Source organism: Aythya marila, assembly GCF_965140915.1.
Source record: "Aythya marila genome assembly, chromosome: 5".
Lineage (NCBI taxonomy): Eukaryota > Metazoa > Chordata > Aves > Anseriformes > Anatidae > Aythya > Aythya marila.
Window position 1 is genome coordinate 47,984,003 of NC_139046.1, and position 18,117 is coordinate 48,002,119.

Consider the following 18,117-nt stretch of genomic DNA (forward strand, 5'->3'; position numbering starts at 1 on the left):
AAAGAAATAAGGAACCAGTTAAAAAAGCAAAGCTTCAAATAGATGGTTTATTTTTCCTACAAAATTATGTTATCTTTGTCTGAGAGATGGGTGAAAAAAACTAAATTACCCTTTCTTGTTGTGCTCGTTTGTTTTTTTTTTTATTTACTTTCAACAAATTCACTACAATTTCAACACATTAGGAGACACCCCTTGAAGCTTGCAGAGGGTACCTGGTACCAATGTCTGCAGCAGAGGTGGTCCTTGAGGGCACAGACTTTCCAGAGCCTGTCACCCCAAGGCAGTCCCATGCTGAAGTGCCCTATATATAGTTGGGGATTTGAAACATATACCAGGGTGCAGAAGCCTCAGATCAGGAGCAGTTCTACAAACACAGGTCAAGAATTCTATGATTCTAAGTTGTGGCTGTTTCTTACCAGCACTGACAACTATATTGGCAGTAATAGGAAGCAATACATAAGGCAAATAAGCTTCTAGTTCATTTGCTGCCTTGCAGAGCCAAGCAGAAGTAAGCCCTGGCCTCAGTTAAGATCATGAAATCAACATGATAGAGAGCAGGGAAGAAAGGCAGAAGGAACTACTTGGCCTTTATAAAATTAATTTCTTTTCCTAACCAAAACGGAAACAACAAATGAACAGTGACCCAGAAAGGATTTGCACATTCTACAGCCAGGTAGGTGACCAGCCTGTGGTTTAGCCAGCCTCCAGTGTAAGCAAAGCCATGTGCTGTGTGTGTCCTCGCTCTCTCTGCACCCATCTGTGCAAGTCTGCAGCAAATATCCCTGTGTCCCAGTGGCAGATGGTCTCCAGGCTTCTCTTCTCCAAATTGCAGAAAAACTTACCTGATTTTTTTTCAAATGAAATTTTAAAAGAGGAACTCTGATGATCTTATCTGCATCTTGCCTGCTTATTTTCCACCCCCACGGTACGCACAACTTGGGCTTTAACCTGTACTCCAGCCTGTAGATGCAAGCCTGAGTTCATACTGGAATTAACATTTTTTTTAGGATTGTGTATGTGAGTGATGATAGTGATGGCAGACTGGGGAAAAATATTTGCATGCTCAGAAAGGTTAAATGGTCTGCCAAGATGACACAGGTAGCACAGTAGTTCTGAAGGAAAACTGAGAAATAAACTATTCTCTTGCCCTTCGAAATTTTGATTCAACTCAAAGTAAAGATAAGAGATTAACTTTTTTGATTAACAATCAAAACACAATGAAAAATACCGGTTTTCCTCACAGACAATCAACACAACTATTGGCTTCAGTAAACGGCTCAAGAAATAAAAGATTACTTCTTAGGCCAGAAGAAAATAGAATGAGATGCGTGCTTTTAACTAGTATGCAGAAACGGGGAAACAAAAATACATATAAAGGATAATAAAGTTTAAAAATATATAATGATTCATCAATAATTCTTTGAGCCTTCATTCCCTAAATGCCAAGTGTAGTTTGAAATTTAATATTAAAAATAAATAGCATGCCAAATCACCCTGGATAACAGCTTACAATACTTTGATTTAGAGATTCTTCTCCAGTTCAAGAGAAATCCCATAAACATCTCCAGCCAAGAACTACAAACTCTTGACATCAAAGTACCACAACTGTTCAGCATCCTACATCGTTGTTCTTCTGAGGTGTCCCTGTCTCAATGCAGAACGAAGACAAATAACAGTCATTTGCATTGGAAGGGCTTATGGAGCTCTCTAGTCAAGAAACCTGCTCACAGCTAATGCAGCTGTGAGATCACAGGCTGCTCATGCTGTTAACTATATTTGTCTTGAAAACCTCCAAGGATGGAGAATGTGTAACCTCCCTGAGCAACCTCCCTGCCCCTGCCTGACTGTCCTCGTAGGGAAAAAGATTTTCCTCATACCTGGTCTGAACTTGTTCCAACTTATTGCCTTCTCTCTCTTGTCCTCCTGCCATTCATCACTGCACAGAAACTGGCTCTATCATCTCCGTAAGCTCCCTGCAGGTGTAGGCCAGCTGATGCTCCATCTCCCCAGAGCCACCACTTCTCCTGCTGGTCACCTCTAGATTTTGTCCCCACTCCCCTCACAGAAAATCTTCTTTACAATAGGATCATTCCTCCATGCATTTCAATATCACTAACACAAAATCACCAATTTTGTTTTTAGCTAGGATGTGAAGATGCCCTTTCATCTTAGTTTTACGTAAATGCACGGTTAATGTATATTCTCAAATATTCTGCAGCCTTTTTTACTTCTGTATTGTTCAAAGTATGGGGCAAAAACAGAGGAGAATATTTTTTCATTCTCTCTTCTAATCCATGGCCACTCAAACATTTGCCTCCCGTGTGCAGTCCCATAGCATTCCTGCAGCAGCACACAGTTCATATGAAAAAAGAAATACTGATTCAGAAAATCAGGTCATTTTGCCCTGTTAGTGGTGTATGTAACAAAGCCATGACCAAACCATTACAAAAACTTGACCTCACTAAAGAAGGGCAAGGCCAGGACTAAGTTTAGAAACAATACTGGCAACCGTGCCAGATGTATGGACAGCTTGGTCTTACTGAGGCCAACTGCAAAACACAGCACTTGCATCTCTATTTTGTCTTTAAATAGAGCTGTAATGGTTAAGATACAACTGGAAGATTAACAAATAGGCTTAGTTCTATAACCCCCCAAAATCTGCAAGTTTCCAAGCAATCATATGTTTTGTAATCAGTATGGTTTCACAGTATTATCACACTGTGAAATATATGTACAAAGTTTTTTCAACTGTACCAATACATGTTGGCTGTTAACCTACTATCAGTAATATGTTCCTTTCTTGTGTTTTTTTAAGGGGACATCAAAGTTCAAATTATCATGGACTGAACAATTCAATCTATAATTTACAACAGAGATCTAAGTAAATTTCATCATCATCAAAGGAAAAAGGAAATTCTTGATTTGTTTACAAGAAGTACAGTGATTTCTTTACAGAGTATGATTTTCACCTGTTTGTACAAGTCTCTAATTCAGTCACAGGTAATGTACATCCTAAAACAAGGCTGTTAGAGAACTAGAAATACTTTAAACAGATTTATTTCTAATTGACTAGATTTTGTGTTGATTGTACTCCTGTAAGACCTGATTAAGTGAATTCATTACCATTTGTAATTTTCTGACGGCATACTTTGGAAATTCCAGCCAGGGAAATTATCACAGTCTAATCAAGAAATGCAAACTGAATATAAAAGCATTCTTAAATAATCTTGATTGAATTATGATATGAAATATTCCTAATAAAAATCTGTCTTGAATTCCAGGCATACAGCTGTCAGTTTCTGCCATTAAGTAACTACTTAGTAAAAGTTCTTACTAAATCCTCTGTATGCATTGAGCAGCTGATGGTGTAGGACTTCACAGTCCTTTTGACGGCCACCTGCATGGGACTGCCTTTCTCTAGAAATGAGGAGCAGTGATGTACAGGAATAAAATGCGTGAAAGAACTATTTCTTTTTAAAACTGGGGGCTGGCACGACCCTGAGATGAAGTCTTTATTTTATTCTAAGTCTTTCTATTTTACTGCTCAAATACTCCCATGTGTATTGCTAATGTTAACAATTTCCACGCAAAGCTCATTTCCTAACACTGCTCTTGATGCTGTCAGAGCTACCTATTCCTGCACCTCATTATAAGAGAAGAACAACATCTAGGCAGCTCTGCTTACTGTGTAATGCAGCTGTGCAGGGAAGGAAATAATTAAGCCCATCATGTGAACCAAATCCTTCAGGACATTCCCATTAACGAGATCTACTGAACCCCTCTCTGCCTTGCTGCTTGCACAAATGAACAAGGCAGAGACAGAGTGCAAAAAGCCCTCCTCTTCAGAATTAATATAAAGCTATGAAAACAGAAATATATTTTGTTCTATTCACATTTTTAAGGAAATATGCATTAAAAAGAGATTTGCTGTTAGCTTTTATGCCTACTTCATGTTCTCCCAGAGATTTTACTCAGTCTGCCTTCCAGTGTTTTCACTCCTAGCTGCCTCATCTCAAAAGTTTTCCCCAGGCCTAGCCTCCTCTTCCCCAAACTGTTTCTCAACCACACATGGTAAACTACCGTTTCTGCCCCTTTCATGGTACTGGATTTAATTTCTTCCTAATGTGCTTTCATGTTCATGATTTTGACATGCCTCTAGTCTATTGGGTTAAGAATGCCACCAGCTCCTCCCCATTCTTTTTTTTTTTTTTTTTTTTTTTTTTTACTAGATTTCAGGATGTATGCTAACTTTCCACACAGAAGATAGGTCACCAGGCTTGGCTCTCTCCCACCACAAACCTGCAGCCATTGATATGCCCAGCAGTTGAATTTCCCACCATTATAGCTTGCCACAGAAGGCATGTTAGGCATCAGAGCTGCATCACCACTGCCTCAGCAAGAGCAGGGGGGCAGGAAGGTCCTCAGACCTTCTTGCTTCCACAAGACAACTATTCTTGCAGCAGCACCCAGGCTGCTGACTTGGCTGCCCTGTTCCACCCAGGGCACAGGGCTGGATCCCCTATTGTTTGGCCTGGCGAGGACTCATTAAATCACAGCCAGTCAGAAAAAGTACATAAAAATTGAAGTTTTGCTATAGTAAAAAGAGCAAAGTATGTATATAATATTGCAGTATTTTGTATATTAGAATAATGAATGTTAACTATACAAAAAAAAAAAAAAATGGTACATGCAACAAAGACCTATAATAATACTTTTAAGAGAACCACAGAATTGGGTACTGGAAGTTCCCCTTCACTAACAACTCAGAGCACGTAAAGCATAGAGGAGTGTTTACAGCCTGTACCAAACATCACTGTCACTGTTGGCTCTCACGGTGAAACAGCGTGCTCAGTCATGAATGTCTGCTTTTCACATCTGCAGTCACTGTGACTGCTATGAATATAAATGGGAAAGAAAGACATTTAAAAAGAAAAAAAAAAAAAAAAAGGACTGATAAGGTAAGCAGAAGCCTTACCCATCACATCTGTAGTTTAGAATGTGTTGATGTCTTGCAGTGTTAATACATTATCAAAGCTAGATTTGAGTAACTGCTGTTCTTTATGCTTCAGACTTATTTGAAAGGTAGTTCAGTTGTACGCTGATGATGTCTATTTCCCACAAATAGCTTAGTAGCATTGAGCAAATGATTTAAAAATTGAGATTTAAGTTTATTTTCCCATTTTTAGAATTGATTCAAAGTATTTCCTCTTACCTCCACGCTTTCTCAATTCTGCAGACTACTCAAACATATACATCCCTCATCAAGGTATGACAGTATGAGCTCTGAAGGATTATTTTGATCATGCCATAGACTAATGACCAACTTGATATTTGAAAAACTCCATAACTAGAAACTTACTCACACGTTTTAGTCAACAAAAATTAGTCTCCTAAACTCAACACATTGCCAAATAAAATTCTTTAATTCTGTATTTGTGTAATTGTCTTTGATCCATTTCCTTTGTCTTCTAATTGGCATAAGTACTCATGTTTGATATTGGCGCTAGCCACAGAAGCAAATAGCCAATGATAAATTCCTGATAAGTTAATATTTTTTTTCTTGTGCTGGCCTTGAGATACACACCATCATGTTTTAAACTTTCTCTCCTTTTTCCATTTCTACAGACTACTCCTCCAATTTGAAAGCGTCACCCTGCAGTTTACAGCAGTCCCTTGCCCACTTTTTACATAATTTTAATGTTTTCAGTCTCCTTCTGTTGCTCATCCAAAGATACTGCTAGGACTGTCTATCAGTGTGAAACCACCACACTATCTTACCTTTGATATGTGGTCATAATGTGCATTAACACAGACACCTGCAGCATCAATGTGAGAAAAGGCCCCTTCACTTTTCTCTCATCACAGAGAAAATGAGGTTTTTAGTTTTCAGATCATACAGAAGCATCAGGCTTTACCAAAGGAAACCTAATTTTAAATCACTGTAGTTTTTGATCATTTTTTTTCTGACTTCTGAGTTTAAAGTTATTTATTTTGTAGCAACTGGACTGTAAGCCAATAAAATAATTCTAGTTTAAGAAACTTTTGTATAAAAAGGTGTAAGAAGTCTCCAGAGTACTACCAAAACTTTTCAAATTGTGTTTCAAAAGAATCACAGAAAAGATATGAGGGAAAAAAATAAAAAGGAATAAGAAAGAAATACATAGAGACTAGAAGCCTGGTTGAATAGAAAACACTGAAAATGCAGTGCACAGATACAATAGAAAAGACACAATGGACATGTCTGAGCTATATAATGAGAGGCTCTACAGTGACATCCCAGTCCATCAGTTTTCACCTAACTGTATGATGAGGGACTACACTATGAAATTCTTTACCCAAACTGAACATTAATTGCAAAAGTTACAGTGAACTTCCCAAAAAAATTGCTCAAAAAAAAAAAAAAAAAAAAAGTGTTTCAACACATCTAATACAAGAACTACCATAACATTAGTCTTCCTGCTAGTTCAGATTTAAAGTATATTCAGTAGGAGGAGGAAGAGAGCTGCTACACATGACGATGGAAGTTAAAGTGCTCTCCCAACTGTCTTCACAACAGGCTGCTGTTAAACTGCTAAATTCTCAGTTTTACTAAATCTGTGACATAAAAATCAATTCTGAGAAGTTGCTATAGGATTAAAGGGAAAAAAAAAGTGAAGAAAAGACATGAGTAACTTAAATGATTTCTCTACAAAAATTAATTTGGCATGCTTACCTGTCAGCATACATAAGAAAGCAATTGTGTCAAGATCATCAGCATCTAACTATTCTCATCTCAGATTCCTGTAAAAAATAAATAAATAAATACATGAGAAAATTGATACATAGAGAAAGAAATCCAGTGACCTAACAGCCACCCTCTTTAAAATCTGCAAAGCAGAAACACACAGAGCACAAAGGGGATTTTGATGTATTAGTCTTCGAAGAAAAAGAAAGAAAAAAAATAAAAATAAAAAAGAGGATTTTTATTGCTTTACCAATTTACAACACATTCATCATGCTGTAACATAAATATTATGCATAGCTTCAAAATGACAGAGCCTTACAACTTGACTCACTCCAGAGTGCTTCTGGCAGCATAAAACTAGTCTTAAGGCAAAAACAGGCTCTCCTGGTTATCAACAGACATAATTTCAGGCCAGATCTGTCAGCAGGTGAAAGATGCTGCCTTGCTGTTTCCCATGGACATCTTTCTGAATTTAAGTTTTGCAAAGCACTCAGCATCCCAGGCATGTGCATTTGCAGAACAACCCCAATTTGTGCAGCAAAATGCATGTCATTGATTGGTGGTTGTTGTTTTTGTTTGTTTGTTTGTTTTCCTCCAAGTCTAGCTGAGATCCAGAAATTATGTCTGCTTTTTCCAGCCCCTCAGAAAGATTCCCCAATTCAGCAGACAGGTTGAGCATCACAGTCCAACTCCCACCACAGTAAGGGATAACCTAGAGCAGGCTAACTGATGAGCACTGAAGTGTATGACTAGATTCAAATTTATTGTCTTCATGGATGGGTAGAAGCTCACACTGAAGAAAGTCTTGCCTACGATGTATTTCTCCCCTTTACAGGTGTAAATGAAAAGAAAAAAAAGAGACTTCTACATTGAGAAAGCGAGTTTGACAAACTTTTTTCTTTAACTTTTTGGTAACGCACTCTACTGCATGGTACTCCGTCAAAAAAATAATATTAGATTATATTACACCTGTTACACTAAGAGGTCCAAACAGGCACTCTCAATTAGCCACAAGAGAAATATAAACCAATTACGTAGCTCCAGAAGAAGTACAGAACATGACCATAAGTTAAACCAGAAATTCTCAGGGATAATTATGTGAACACCATTGGACTGCATGTTCTTTATTTTAAATTAAGATAGATTTTGACAAATTTTACTGAAACAAACCTATTCAAAAAGTTTCAAGAAGGCAAAAAATATTTACAAATGTCTCTCCAGCAGCTGCATAACTCTGCACAACTATCTTATAGAAACAGCAAAAGCTATTTAAATATAGAACACCAAACTACTGTATTTTGTACTAAATAAGCTGCTTTTGAGATGAAACCTAGTAGACCCAGCATTTTCAGAGTCAGAGATATAAACATGATCTCCACAATCAGGAATGTCATAGGAAATGTAGAGAAGGAAGGATCACTAGCTGTTTCTCAGAAGGCAAAAACCAGAATCCATGGAAGGGAAGGTATCTGCAAGTTAAAAGCAAAACAAAATCAGCTAATCTAACAGGTTTCTTAATCATGCTTCCACTTTTGAACCATCTCTTATACATGCCAGCTTTCAGTTTCTATATGGATATAGAGACAGAGGATAAGGAATTACCTGGAACTCGAAAACATCCATCACAAATGAGTCTTCCAAAATTGCTTACAAATGCTGACACATCTGCATATTACAAAAAATGGCTTTATAGTTTTTTTTATGAGGCTTATAACTTGGCCAATTTTAGATAGATATTGGTAGGATTTAGTAAAGGCATAAAGCAATAGTCTGAACTTTAAGGCAATATTTTGGGACTTTGTTGTTATAGAATGTAACAAAACCAATATAAATATTAAGTATTCAGCTGCTAAATACCCCACAGAAAATAAAATCTAAGAAAATTCAATGAAGGGAAATTTTGCACTTCCTATGGAGAATTGCAGCAGTTTTTTCTGTATGGAGTCCGAAGTCTTCTGTTTACAAAAATGACCCAGCAACATGTCTCCATTACTTGTATCTCGGCTGTTAATTTACTTCTTACAGTAATCTCTAATGCTACATCTAAGGATAAGAAAATCAACATGAAAAACAGCAGTCTCAAAGAGTTAGGGAAAGGCCTTTAAATGAGAGTCTTTGTATACTGCAGATTTATAGAAAACAAATTAAATGGTGCCAATGCAGGCTTCCTAATGAGGTTGGGTGAGGTTGCATAGTGGATGAAGACACCACTGTTGCAAAATTAAGCAACTGTTGTCTTCTCTTCCTGAAAAACACACCTCTTAATACTCACATGCAGACAAAAATGATCAAGATCCCTTCAGATCCTGTTTTTCCTCCCCTCCAGCCTAAGACTGGTAAAGCAGAAGCTTCTCTTTCTACCATCAGAGCTTCTGGCACACCCCTAAACAATTCTCTGTGCCATAAAATCCCAGGTTACTCTCACATCCCCATCACTTCCTGCTGCAACAGCTTTCTCTTCCAGATGTTGCCTGCATGCCTGGCTAGGCAAAGGATCAAGTATTATCCCCCAGGTGACGCACAAAGCAGGACAGGAGCTGCTGACCTCATGCCTTTCCCTCCATGGAAGCACTAATGTGGGTCTCACTAATACTTAATCACCAATTTTCATAACATTTGCAGGAACACCTTAAGAGATTTCTGTTACTTTAAACAAATCAGCTGAAATTTAGCAAAATATTCAAAAGCCATTGGAAAGTAGCAGGAGAGGATTAAGGAGGGGAGAAAAGACTGGCAGCCCAGCCACATAAGCCATTTTCCTCATTAAATCAACCTAAAAAGCACCAAGCCTTAACTCCAAAAAGCTGAGACAAATACTACGGCTGATGACACCTATGGGGCCATGCAGCAAGGAGATCTGTCTGATGTTTCCACGCTGTGCAGTGTGGCAGCAGTACCCTGGTTCAGGGAGCTGCAGCCATGCAGTATTTATAGGACTTGCTGCCCTGCTCAGCACTGCTCCTTTCCCCAAGCAGGTTGGCCAGGATGCCAACCATTCCCAAAACGATGCAAGTCAAACATTCCCCCTGACCTGACAAGTTTTCAGATTAGAAATGTTCCAGTGTTTCTATAACTAGCAGAATGAAAGTGTCAAGATTTCCACATCCTCTTTTTTCTATTGTAACACGTGCATTTAATGAAGCATCTACACAGGGAGATTGCCTTGCTTGTGGGCATTTCTCTGTGCTTAGGTGCCCACGTTGGAAAGTACAAGTTTTTAACTGAAGAGCGAAGTTCAAGTAAATTCAGCTACTGACTAGATAAAGCATGTCCAAACACTGCTCAGCATACAAACATGCATTTATTCTGCCAGTATTCTGGCTCACGCAAACACAAGCCAACCAAAAATCATACAACCATATTGGCAAACTTGAGTGAATATTTGTGCTTAACCTCTCAGCACAATTTCAGTGCCAGAGTAGCCCCAGTTTCTGGCTCTGCCCTGGCTCCCAGCTGACCAGCCAGCTTCTTCGCACAGCTGTCTACATGGCTATGGAGAAACACCCATCTCTGTGAATTTATGAAGATGGCACAGAGAATGGTTATATGGAAACACTCAAAAATGAAGCATATGGGAATGCTCAGCTCCAGGATAAGCATGTTTTAATTAATACAATTTAGAATGAAACATTTCACAAATTTGTCATTATTTTTCCCAAACAAAAGCAGCCCTTGCAATCTTAATACTATTGTACAATACCAAGTGTTCCTCATCTATATTCACATAAACAAAAATATCTGTATGTCATCAACAGTGAAGATCCCTTTATCTGCACCAAAGCTTATGTTCCCAGCAGCTTCTGTCAAAGGCAATTTATACATGAGGCCTTCAGCAAGCTTGAGTGAATGTCTTCAGAATGTAAATACCAGAAGAGTTCACAGGAATACAGAAAACTTCACCTGGTTAAAAAATGGCTAAAGCAGTCCAGCTATGCTAGATGAAAGCGCTAACTGCTGCTTTAACAGTACATTCATGTAATTTATAGAGAGCTGAAGGCACCGTAAGACTGCAGGCAGTCCATTAGTCTAGTAATACAGAGACTCCCAGATGTCCTTAATACTAATAGGCCCCAAACACACACACTGAATTCTCCACTTTTTTTCCATGTTAAATTGAGAGCTCAGATACCGGGGTGTACTGGTAGCCAAGGCTTGCATCTCTGGCACGTATGTACATGATGGATTCAAATGCTGCATGAGAGAGACTGAATAAGCAAACCTGATCTGATTCTAGCTCCAAAGAGCAAAGCAGCAAGCTGAAAAATGAATGTAGCAAGGGAAGAGCTATCTGTGATTTTGAGAGACTCCTGTTGTCCAATTCTGCCACTATATACTGCCATAGCAAACAAAGGAAGTCTGTTCGCAAGGTTGAAATGTGAACAGAATCAGGAAAACAGTTCAAGGATGTGGAAAAATAGTTATTTTATTCATTAGAAGAGACCATATTTGGGCATAAATTTAAAACTCAGAGCAGAAAATACTCCACATGGACCTTTTTAGAACTAAATATGAAGCCTACAGCTGCTTGAATACTTACTGGAATGAATTCACATATTTGTGACTCTCTTTTTGCTATGCTTGACTACTCTAATCTTTTTTTTTTTTTTTTCTTTTTTCCTCAGCTGCCCAACTATAATGGGTTCAATGCTTACAGTTTTTGTGGTAGCAAGGAATGGTCTTCAAAAATGTCAGATGATTTGTGGCTTCAGACCATTCACCATCTATGGCAGCACATCCATGCTAGCAGCAAAAATAAGATTACTTTCTGTCCAAATACAGGTAATATAAACATACTATTAATTTCATTTACACCTAAAATGCAGAGAACCCTCCACGGTTCTCACACATGGCCTCTTCAACATTTTTTATTGGATAAAAAAAAAAAAAAGCAACACTGGGAATTTGGGCAACACAACATATTAAAATGAGGCAGATTAGCACAAAATCAGGGATGTCCCAAGTTGGTGCAAAGCAGATATTAACAAGACAACCCCCCACAAGTCATCCCTGCTCACCCAGGCATCAAACTTCTAACTCTCCCTGCACTTGGAGAAGAGGGGAGGACAAGGTGCAAAGGTTGACTTCATTTTACTGGTCCTTATTAAATCCATTTCTAAAATATTTAGCAAATTGAGCAGTTGGTAGACCTCACTTAATAGCTCTGACCTGCATGCGAACTGCAGATCTCCAAACACCTCATTCTCTAGCACAAAAAGCCATGCATAATGCAGGAGTAGTGCATGGGTGAAGTTAATAGTGTATGCTAATCCCTTGCTGAAGCTCAGGGACATGCTTGGCCTCTTGGCCTCTGCTCTGCAGCCACGCACGCTGGGCACAGTTGGCCAGAAGTTCATGACCACTTACTTTTAGAAGCCAATGGGGTCTATGGTGCTACAGTGTGAGCACAAGGCAAAAGGCTTCTTGTGACAGCAAGAGACAGGATCTACATACTTGATGTCTGAAACCTGAGTTTCAGAGTTTACTCAGCATGAGTAGATATAAATCTATTGTGATCTGAGAAATTTCAAACTTCGCTATCTCAGAATAAGCTGAATGTGATTTAGGCAGAATTCAGGTCTGCCATAACACTCCCCACTTTTAAGCAGAAAACATAGTCAGGGTCTTTAAATAGGACAAGGCAAAAATCCTACTCAAACACAAAACACTTCTGGGCAGTACTGCTGCCCAAACAGTCACACTGCACTTCTAATCTGACCTGTCATTGTGCTGCTTGACACCAGAGGTTTCCCAAGTACAGGAACTTCAGCAGAAGCCCTTAGGGCAGCCGCTTGCTAGATTTCCCTCCTCCTCTTTGCCTCATAAAGTGGGACAGCCACAAATTCAGAGCATACCACTCATGACTGCTGGCTTCTGTAATAGATTATTTAGCGCAATATAACCTTCATTAAAAGGGTCCCTCTAGGGAAAACACAAAGTCAGGATCAGAAGAGTTTGCAAGATACTTAAATAGCAGTTGTGTCACATACACACAGGTGGACTGACAACCACCTGAAGAAGAGCGAGGTTGAACCCATAACAATTATTCTTGACGCCTGTGAGTATGTCATCAGCTAAGGAGAACTCAGGAAGAGACCACGGGAAGCAATTTTTTTCTCTGGCATTTTGTTAAGTGACAGTCCATAGCCACTAAAACAATTGCAATATATGCAATATTCTAGCTGAACATTAAAGTCAAGATCACGAATAAAAAGTATGCTGCCAACAGACCTTCTCTACCCCATAAAAATGTGGAAGCCTTGCTAACAGCTTCTGTGTAAACTATTCAATGCCTATGTTCCAGTCTTCTAAAATGATTTTTTCCAACCCTAAACATAAGTGTAAGGAGACTCAGGTTACTAGGAAAGCCATGCCACATAAAGAAACATACAGAATAACTTATTTCAGGCAGCTTAAATTTTTAGTTTATGATAATAAAAGAACAACCAGAAGTGAATGCTGCATTTTTGTTACCTATTTGTAGGAGGTTAAAAAAAAAAAAAAAAAAAAAAAGTTCAGTCACAGAAAAAAACTACCTCCTTCCTATGCTTATCTAAACATAAAATGCCAATATAATTAAAGTGATAAGTATTACTGCAAATCATAAGCAATCAAGGATGAAAGAAAAAAATGTAATCCTCAGTTCATGGCTCATAATTATTTCATTTCCCAAATACTGCAAAATCCACAATAAATAATAAATAATGAAAGCCTTTCAAAAAGCCAGAAGATGCTCACCTTGGATGTAACTTTTCATGTAATTCATCTAACATGTCCAAGTCAATAAAGTCAAAATTGTCAAATTTCAACTTTTGTTCTATGAGATGAAACAGTTCGAAACATAGATTCACACAAGTACTTGCACCCAATTGCTACCTGCATGTATAACTGGACTTTGAGTCTAAACTCAAAGGAAAGCCTATTGATTGTTAGCTGTTGACCAAAAAGAAACAAATTGTTCGAGAAGTGAATGAAATCCACAGACTATGATTATCTAAAAGGAAGAAACAGCTTTTATGTGCTCAAGATAGGAGAGCACCATATCTGCCATGCTTTCAGCATTCTGTGTGGTTCTGTTTTATTTACATGTACCATCTAAACAACCATCATTCTGTTGTGGAAACATTTGTTACTGTTGTGACAACAGAAAGGAGAGATTTCCCCCAGTTACAAATCACAAACCACTGTGGACACCTGTAGCCTTTGTTCCTTCATCCTTCTCTAAAGACAGGAATGTTTGCAAAAGACAGGATTTTATTAACTTTCCTGGCTGAGCTACATGATAAGTAAAAAGAGATGAAATGGGAAGCAACGACAAAAGGAGAAAACAGAGCCGTGGCCAAGTGTGGTGCAAGGAGAGCTGGGCTGCCCAGAGGTCCATTATGCAGCTTGCCAGCAGCTCCAGAGGGGTGAGTGGGTCCACCAACCTATCCCCATGCCCGTTCAGTTTACTGGCAGTGAGTTTAGGCTGATGCAAGAGCAGACGGGATGGTTTGTATTTGGTGGGTAGGGTTAAAAATTTGGTTAAGAAAAATGTTTTCCATTCTAAGAAGAAATAATCAAGTTTATATCATGCCAGCAATATTTAAAGGAAATAGAAATACATAGTAATACCTGTGTTTTCTTAACACAAACCTTGTAACGAGATGAATGTGGTTTACAATGAACAATATAAAAGAGAGTAAGTAGGTATAGCAGGTAACCTTCAAGTGAATGTTTTGAACTACCTAAATGGGATTAGCTCTATGTACATTGAAGAGTATTCAGTAAGATTAGACTTACCGGTTTTTGCAACACCTTGGCCCATCCATGATCAAAGTGCTACATTGAAGGTCTGCTGCCATCAGTTCTGCAGAACAGTGAGAAGTGTTGTCACTGCTCTGAATCCCCATACAGGTATTTAGCGCATTACTAGAACTACATGGACCAACGAAGTATCTGAGCCATGGGTATACATGCCTTGCTCATATAACATATTACAATAAATAAGGTTACACCAGGCATCAATTGGTTTATTTGTTGGGCCATTCCATTAAGGATGCACTGCACAGAACATCAGCTATTATTTTCATGGGGGATTTTTTTTTTAAATAGAAATCATAAATACAATTAAAGAAAACATTTAGAGTGTCCCCTAATTTTCAAATAGGGGTCAGGCAGCATTTTGTCATATGTTTCTTCTATTCACAGCTTGTTCCCTTCCCTGCTTTTATCTGCCCGTACGCAGATGGGCAGATTTGCCCATTTATTGTTCATCTGAGTTGTGTTGTTATCCACAAATTTGTTTATCTTCATAAATACAATGAAATAATATAATACTATGAAAATATATCGAAAACAAATCAGGTATAGAAAAGGTCATATACATCTATAAAAAGGCACTTGGCTACTACAGATCACTAAATCTGCTCTACAAATATGTAGATTGCTATATGGAGAACTGACCTTCCATGCAGAAAAAATAAATGCTGATATGCCCCAAAGTAGTATACGGCCATGTAGCCTGTTAAGTGAATGCAAATATTCATATGCACATGGCTGTAAGCTCTGTTTAAATGATCTTTACCCTGAGAAACAGAGTATTCTCATTAAAATGCAATCTTAAACAGAACCAGACGTCCCCTTCTCCCCCAATGAAAATACAAGGTGTATGTCTGTCGGGAATTAAGCAAAGCTAACGTTGCACAGTGTCACCCCGACCTAAGCTACACCTCCAAGGCACACCACAGACTTAAAAAGAAAGAAAGAAAGAAAAAAAAAAAGTATTAAGAACTGTGAAGAGCGCATTTGTGCGTGTGAAATACAAAAAGGCTCATTTGCTGAAAAATGTATATGGCTTCCATTAAGCAACTCTTTAATCTCTACATGACTGTGTTTGCTTTGCAGGCTTCATGAAGAAAATAAACAAAAGCAGGGAGCACAAAATCGCTGTAAAAGCTGCTGGCGGCAATAATCCAGAGAATAAGATCTGAGCAGCCTGAGCTCTCTGAAACAGCCCGGGGAAGTCCCAGGAGAGCTCTTCCTCCAAGGGACAGCACTGGGTCGTACTTCCTACAGGCAAGGAATCACTGCCCACAGAGCAGTGATAGTAGTAAAACTTTCCTCATTTTCAGAGTGTTTCCATCTTAATGTTCAATAAGATCTAGTCTGAAGGGAGGACAGAACCTGGCTGCAGGGAGCAGCAGGGGAAAGTGATGACCGGGTAAGAAAATGGCAAAATGAATATGAAGTTGATAAATATAAAGTGACATGGTCAAAAACAGTTCTATGCATACTAAAATGAAAATTGAGCTAATTACCACCATTCAAGAAAGACAGTACTTTGCAGATATCAGCTTTACGTGCCACATTCACAAGAATAACTAGGATATTAATAAATAAATAACAAAATAAAAGGTAGTAAACCACATTATCAATCCATGAAATGCAGATTCTGGCATTTTTTCCCATCTCCTTGTGCTTCCTCCCAGTCCTGAAAGGGTTAGGGTGGAATTAAAAAAAGATACAGAAAAAAATGACCAGCTGGCATGCATGTAACAATAACAAGAAATTATAACTTTTCAAGCCCGGGGAAAGTTTACTAAGAGAGGTGTATCATTATGAGTGCCTGGAGAAATCAGAGTACTACCCCCCCTAATAAAAGGAGTTAGAAATAGCAAATGAATCTTGCAAACCCAAAACAGACAACAAAGTATGAGAAGCTGACGAACTCTGCCACAGGATGCTGCTGGTCACCCACAGTCAGCACAGGTTCCATGAACACAATCCGGGAGCACAAATCCTTCAGAATCTTTGTGGAGATAACACATCACTGCCTCAGTAAGATTATGGCCTACAGCTTCAACTGGGAGAGGTAAAATGAGCATCATGGCAAAAACACGTGACTAACTTATCCAAGGCAATCTGCTCCAAGGTCTGTTTTGGTACCATATTAACTGTCCCACCTTCCTGGTTCCAGTTTGAACATACCTTGTGCTACAAATCTTCTCTGTGTCTCCCTGTCCACCTCCCACCACCACTTCACCTTCATTCCAACAGGGCAATGGGCACAGATGTTAGCTACACAGCACCTCAGCTCCAGTGAGTCATATCATTATGCTTTCTTATAGGTATTTTGAAAGATTTTAATAATATTACCCACCACAGACAAAGTGGAAGAAATTAATATGGCCCTAGAAAGGAGTACAGAGAACACTCTCTGAACATAAATTTCATAGAACACTTGCATGGATATTACAGGGATTGAAATCATAATTACTTATTTAATTTTTAGTAGGAAACAGAAAAACAAGTAAAAGATATGGTGGAGAAAAACAATAAGGGCTGCAAGTACAGCAATATTTTTCAGAAAAATCTTCAGAGGAAAAAATCACGAGGATCTTTTGTGCCTCATTGGTACCAATAAATGTAAACACAATAGTAAGCAACCTGAATTAAGTATCATCACTAAATGCTAAGAAAATCAGATGTTAATGACGTATTAACATCGTAATTAGTAAACAGGATAATTATGCTTATTATCTATCATTCAATTTGCAAACAATATTTTGAGTAGCTTTAAAACAGTACAAGTCCCATTTGAATTGTAATGTTTTCAATTAATAGGTTACTGAGTTTCCCCAATAAATAATTCAGTAACTAATGGGGAAACTATTCCCTATTAAGGTTTACTTTTAGAGCTCCTAACTAGATGCTCTGAAAATTTGCTACTCATCTGTACGCTGACCCATTGTTTCATAAATAAAAGAAAATTTCAGTTTCTGCTCTCCCCAAATACAGTGTCTTCCAATAAACATCATGCTGGCTGCATTCTTCTTGCCACCATTGGCCAGGTTTCCTTGCCATGCTGAGCAAAGGACTACAAAGCTGAAGTGGATCCGAGTGCTCCGAATTTAACCCGGTCCTACAGGTAAACAGCATTAGTGGAAATCTTTTTTGCACCATTACAAGGCCCAGCTCTTACCTTTATTAGAAGCTTTGCGTACACACTTGGCATTTCAGCTACCCTTCAAGCTTTTTCTCAGTAGTCACGAACTATAAACCTTACACTACAAAATGTTCCAATCTACTGGTCACCCCCAAAATAACTGCAGCTACTAGAAAATAACACTGGCATTCAGCATATTGCTAAATGAATTATCTACCAAGCCTCAAACAAGTCACACATTCTAAAGAGTCTTAGCAGAATCTATTTTTTTATGATGTTCATTTTCTTGGAAAGTGCTTTGCAAGTGGCTGTTTAGTAGCCATTTTAAATGTATATCTCCTGCCATCTGCAATGTATAACAATCACAATGATCAAACGATCATTGTTTTATTAGTGAAAAGATTCTTGATGACAAACCCTTAGTGAATGTATACAAGTTGCTGTAGCACTGAGGCTTGCCTTTTCCATT

General features: G+C 38.4%; 1 protein-coding gene across 1 annotated transcript in view; it reads right to left on the reverse strand.

Moving 5' to 3' along the window:
• SHANK2 (SH3 and multiple ankyrin repeat domains 2) overlaps window positions 1–18,117 on the reverse strand; it is a 348,938-nt gene that overhangs the window by 317,646 nt on the left and 13,175 nt on the right. Inside the window, exon 3 of the mRNA XM_082761588.1 lies at window positions 6,713–6,780. Coding sequence (XP_082617714.1) covers window positions 6,713–6,726 — 14 coding nt within the window. The 5' untranslated portion in view covers window positions 6,727–6,780. The remainder of the gene's footprint in view (window positions 1–6,712; window positions 6,781–18,117) is intronic.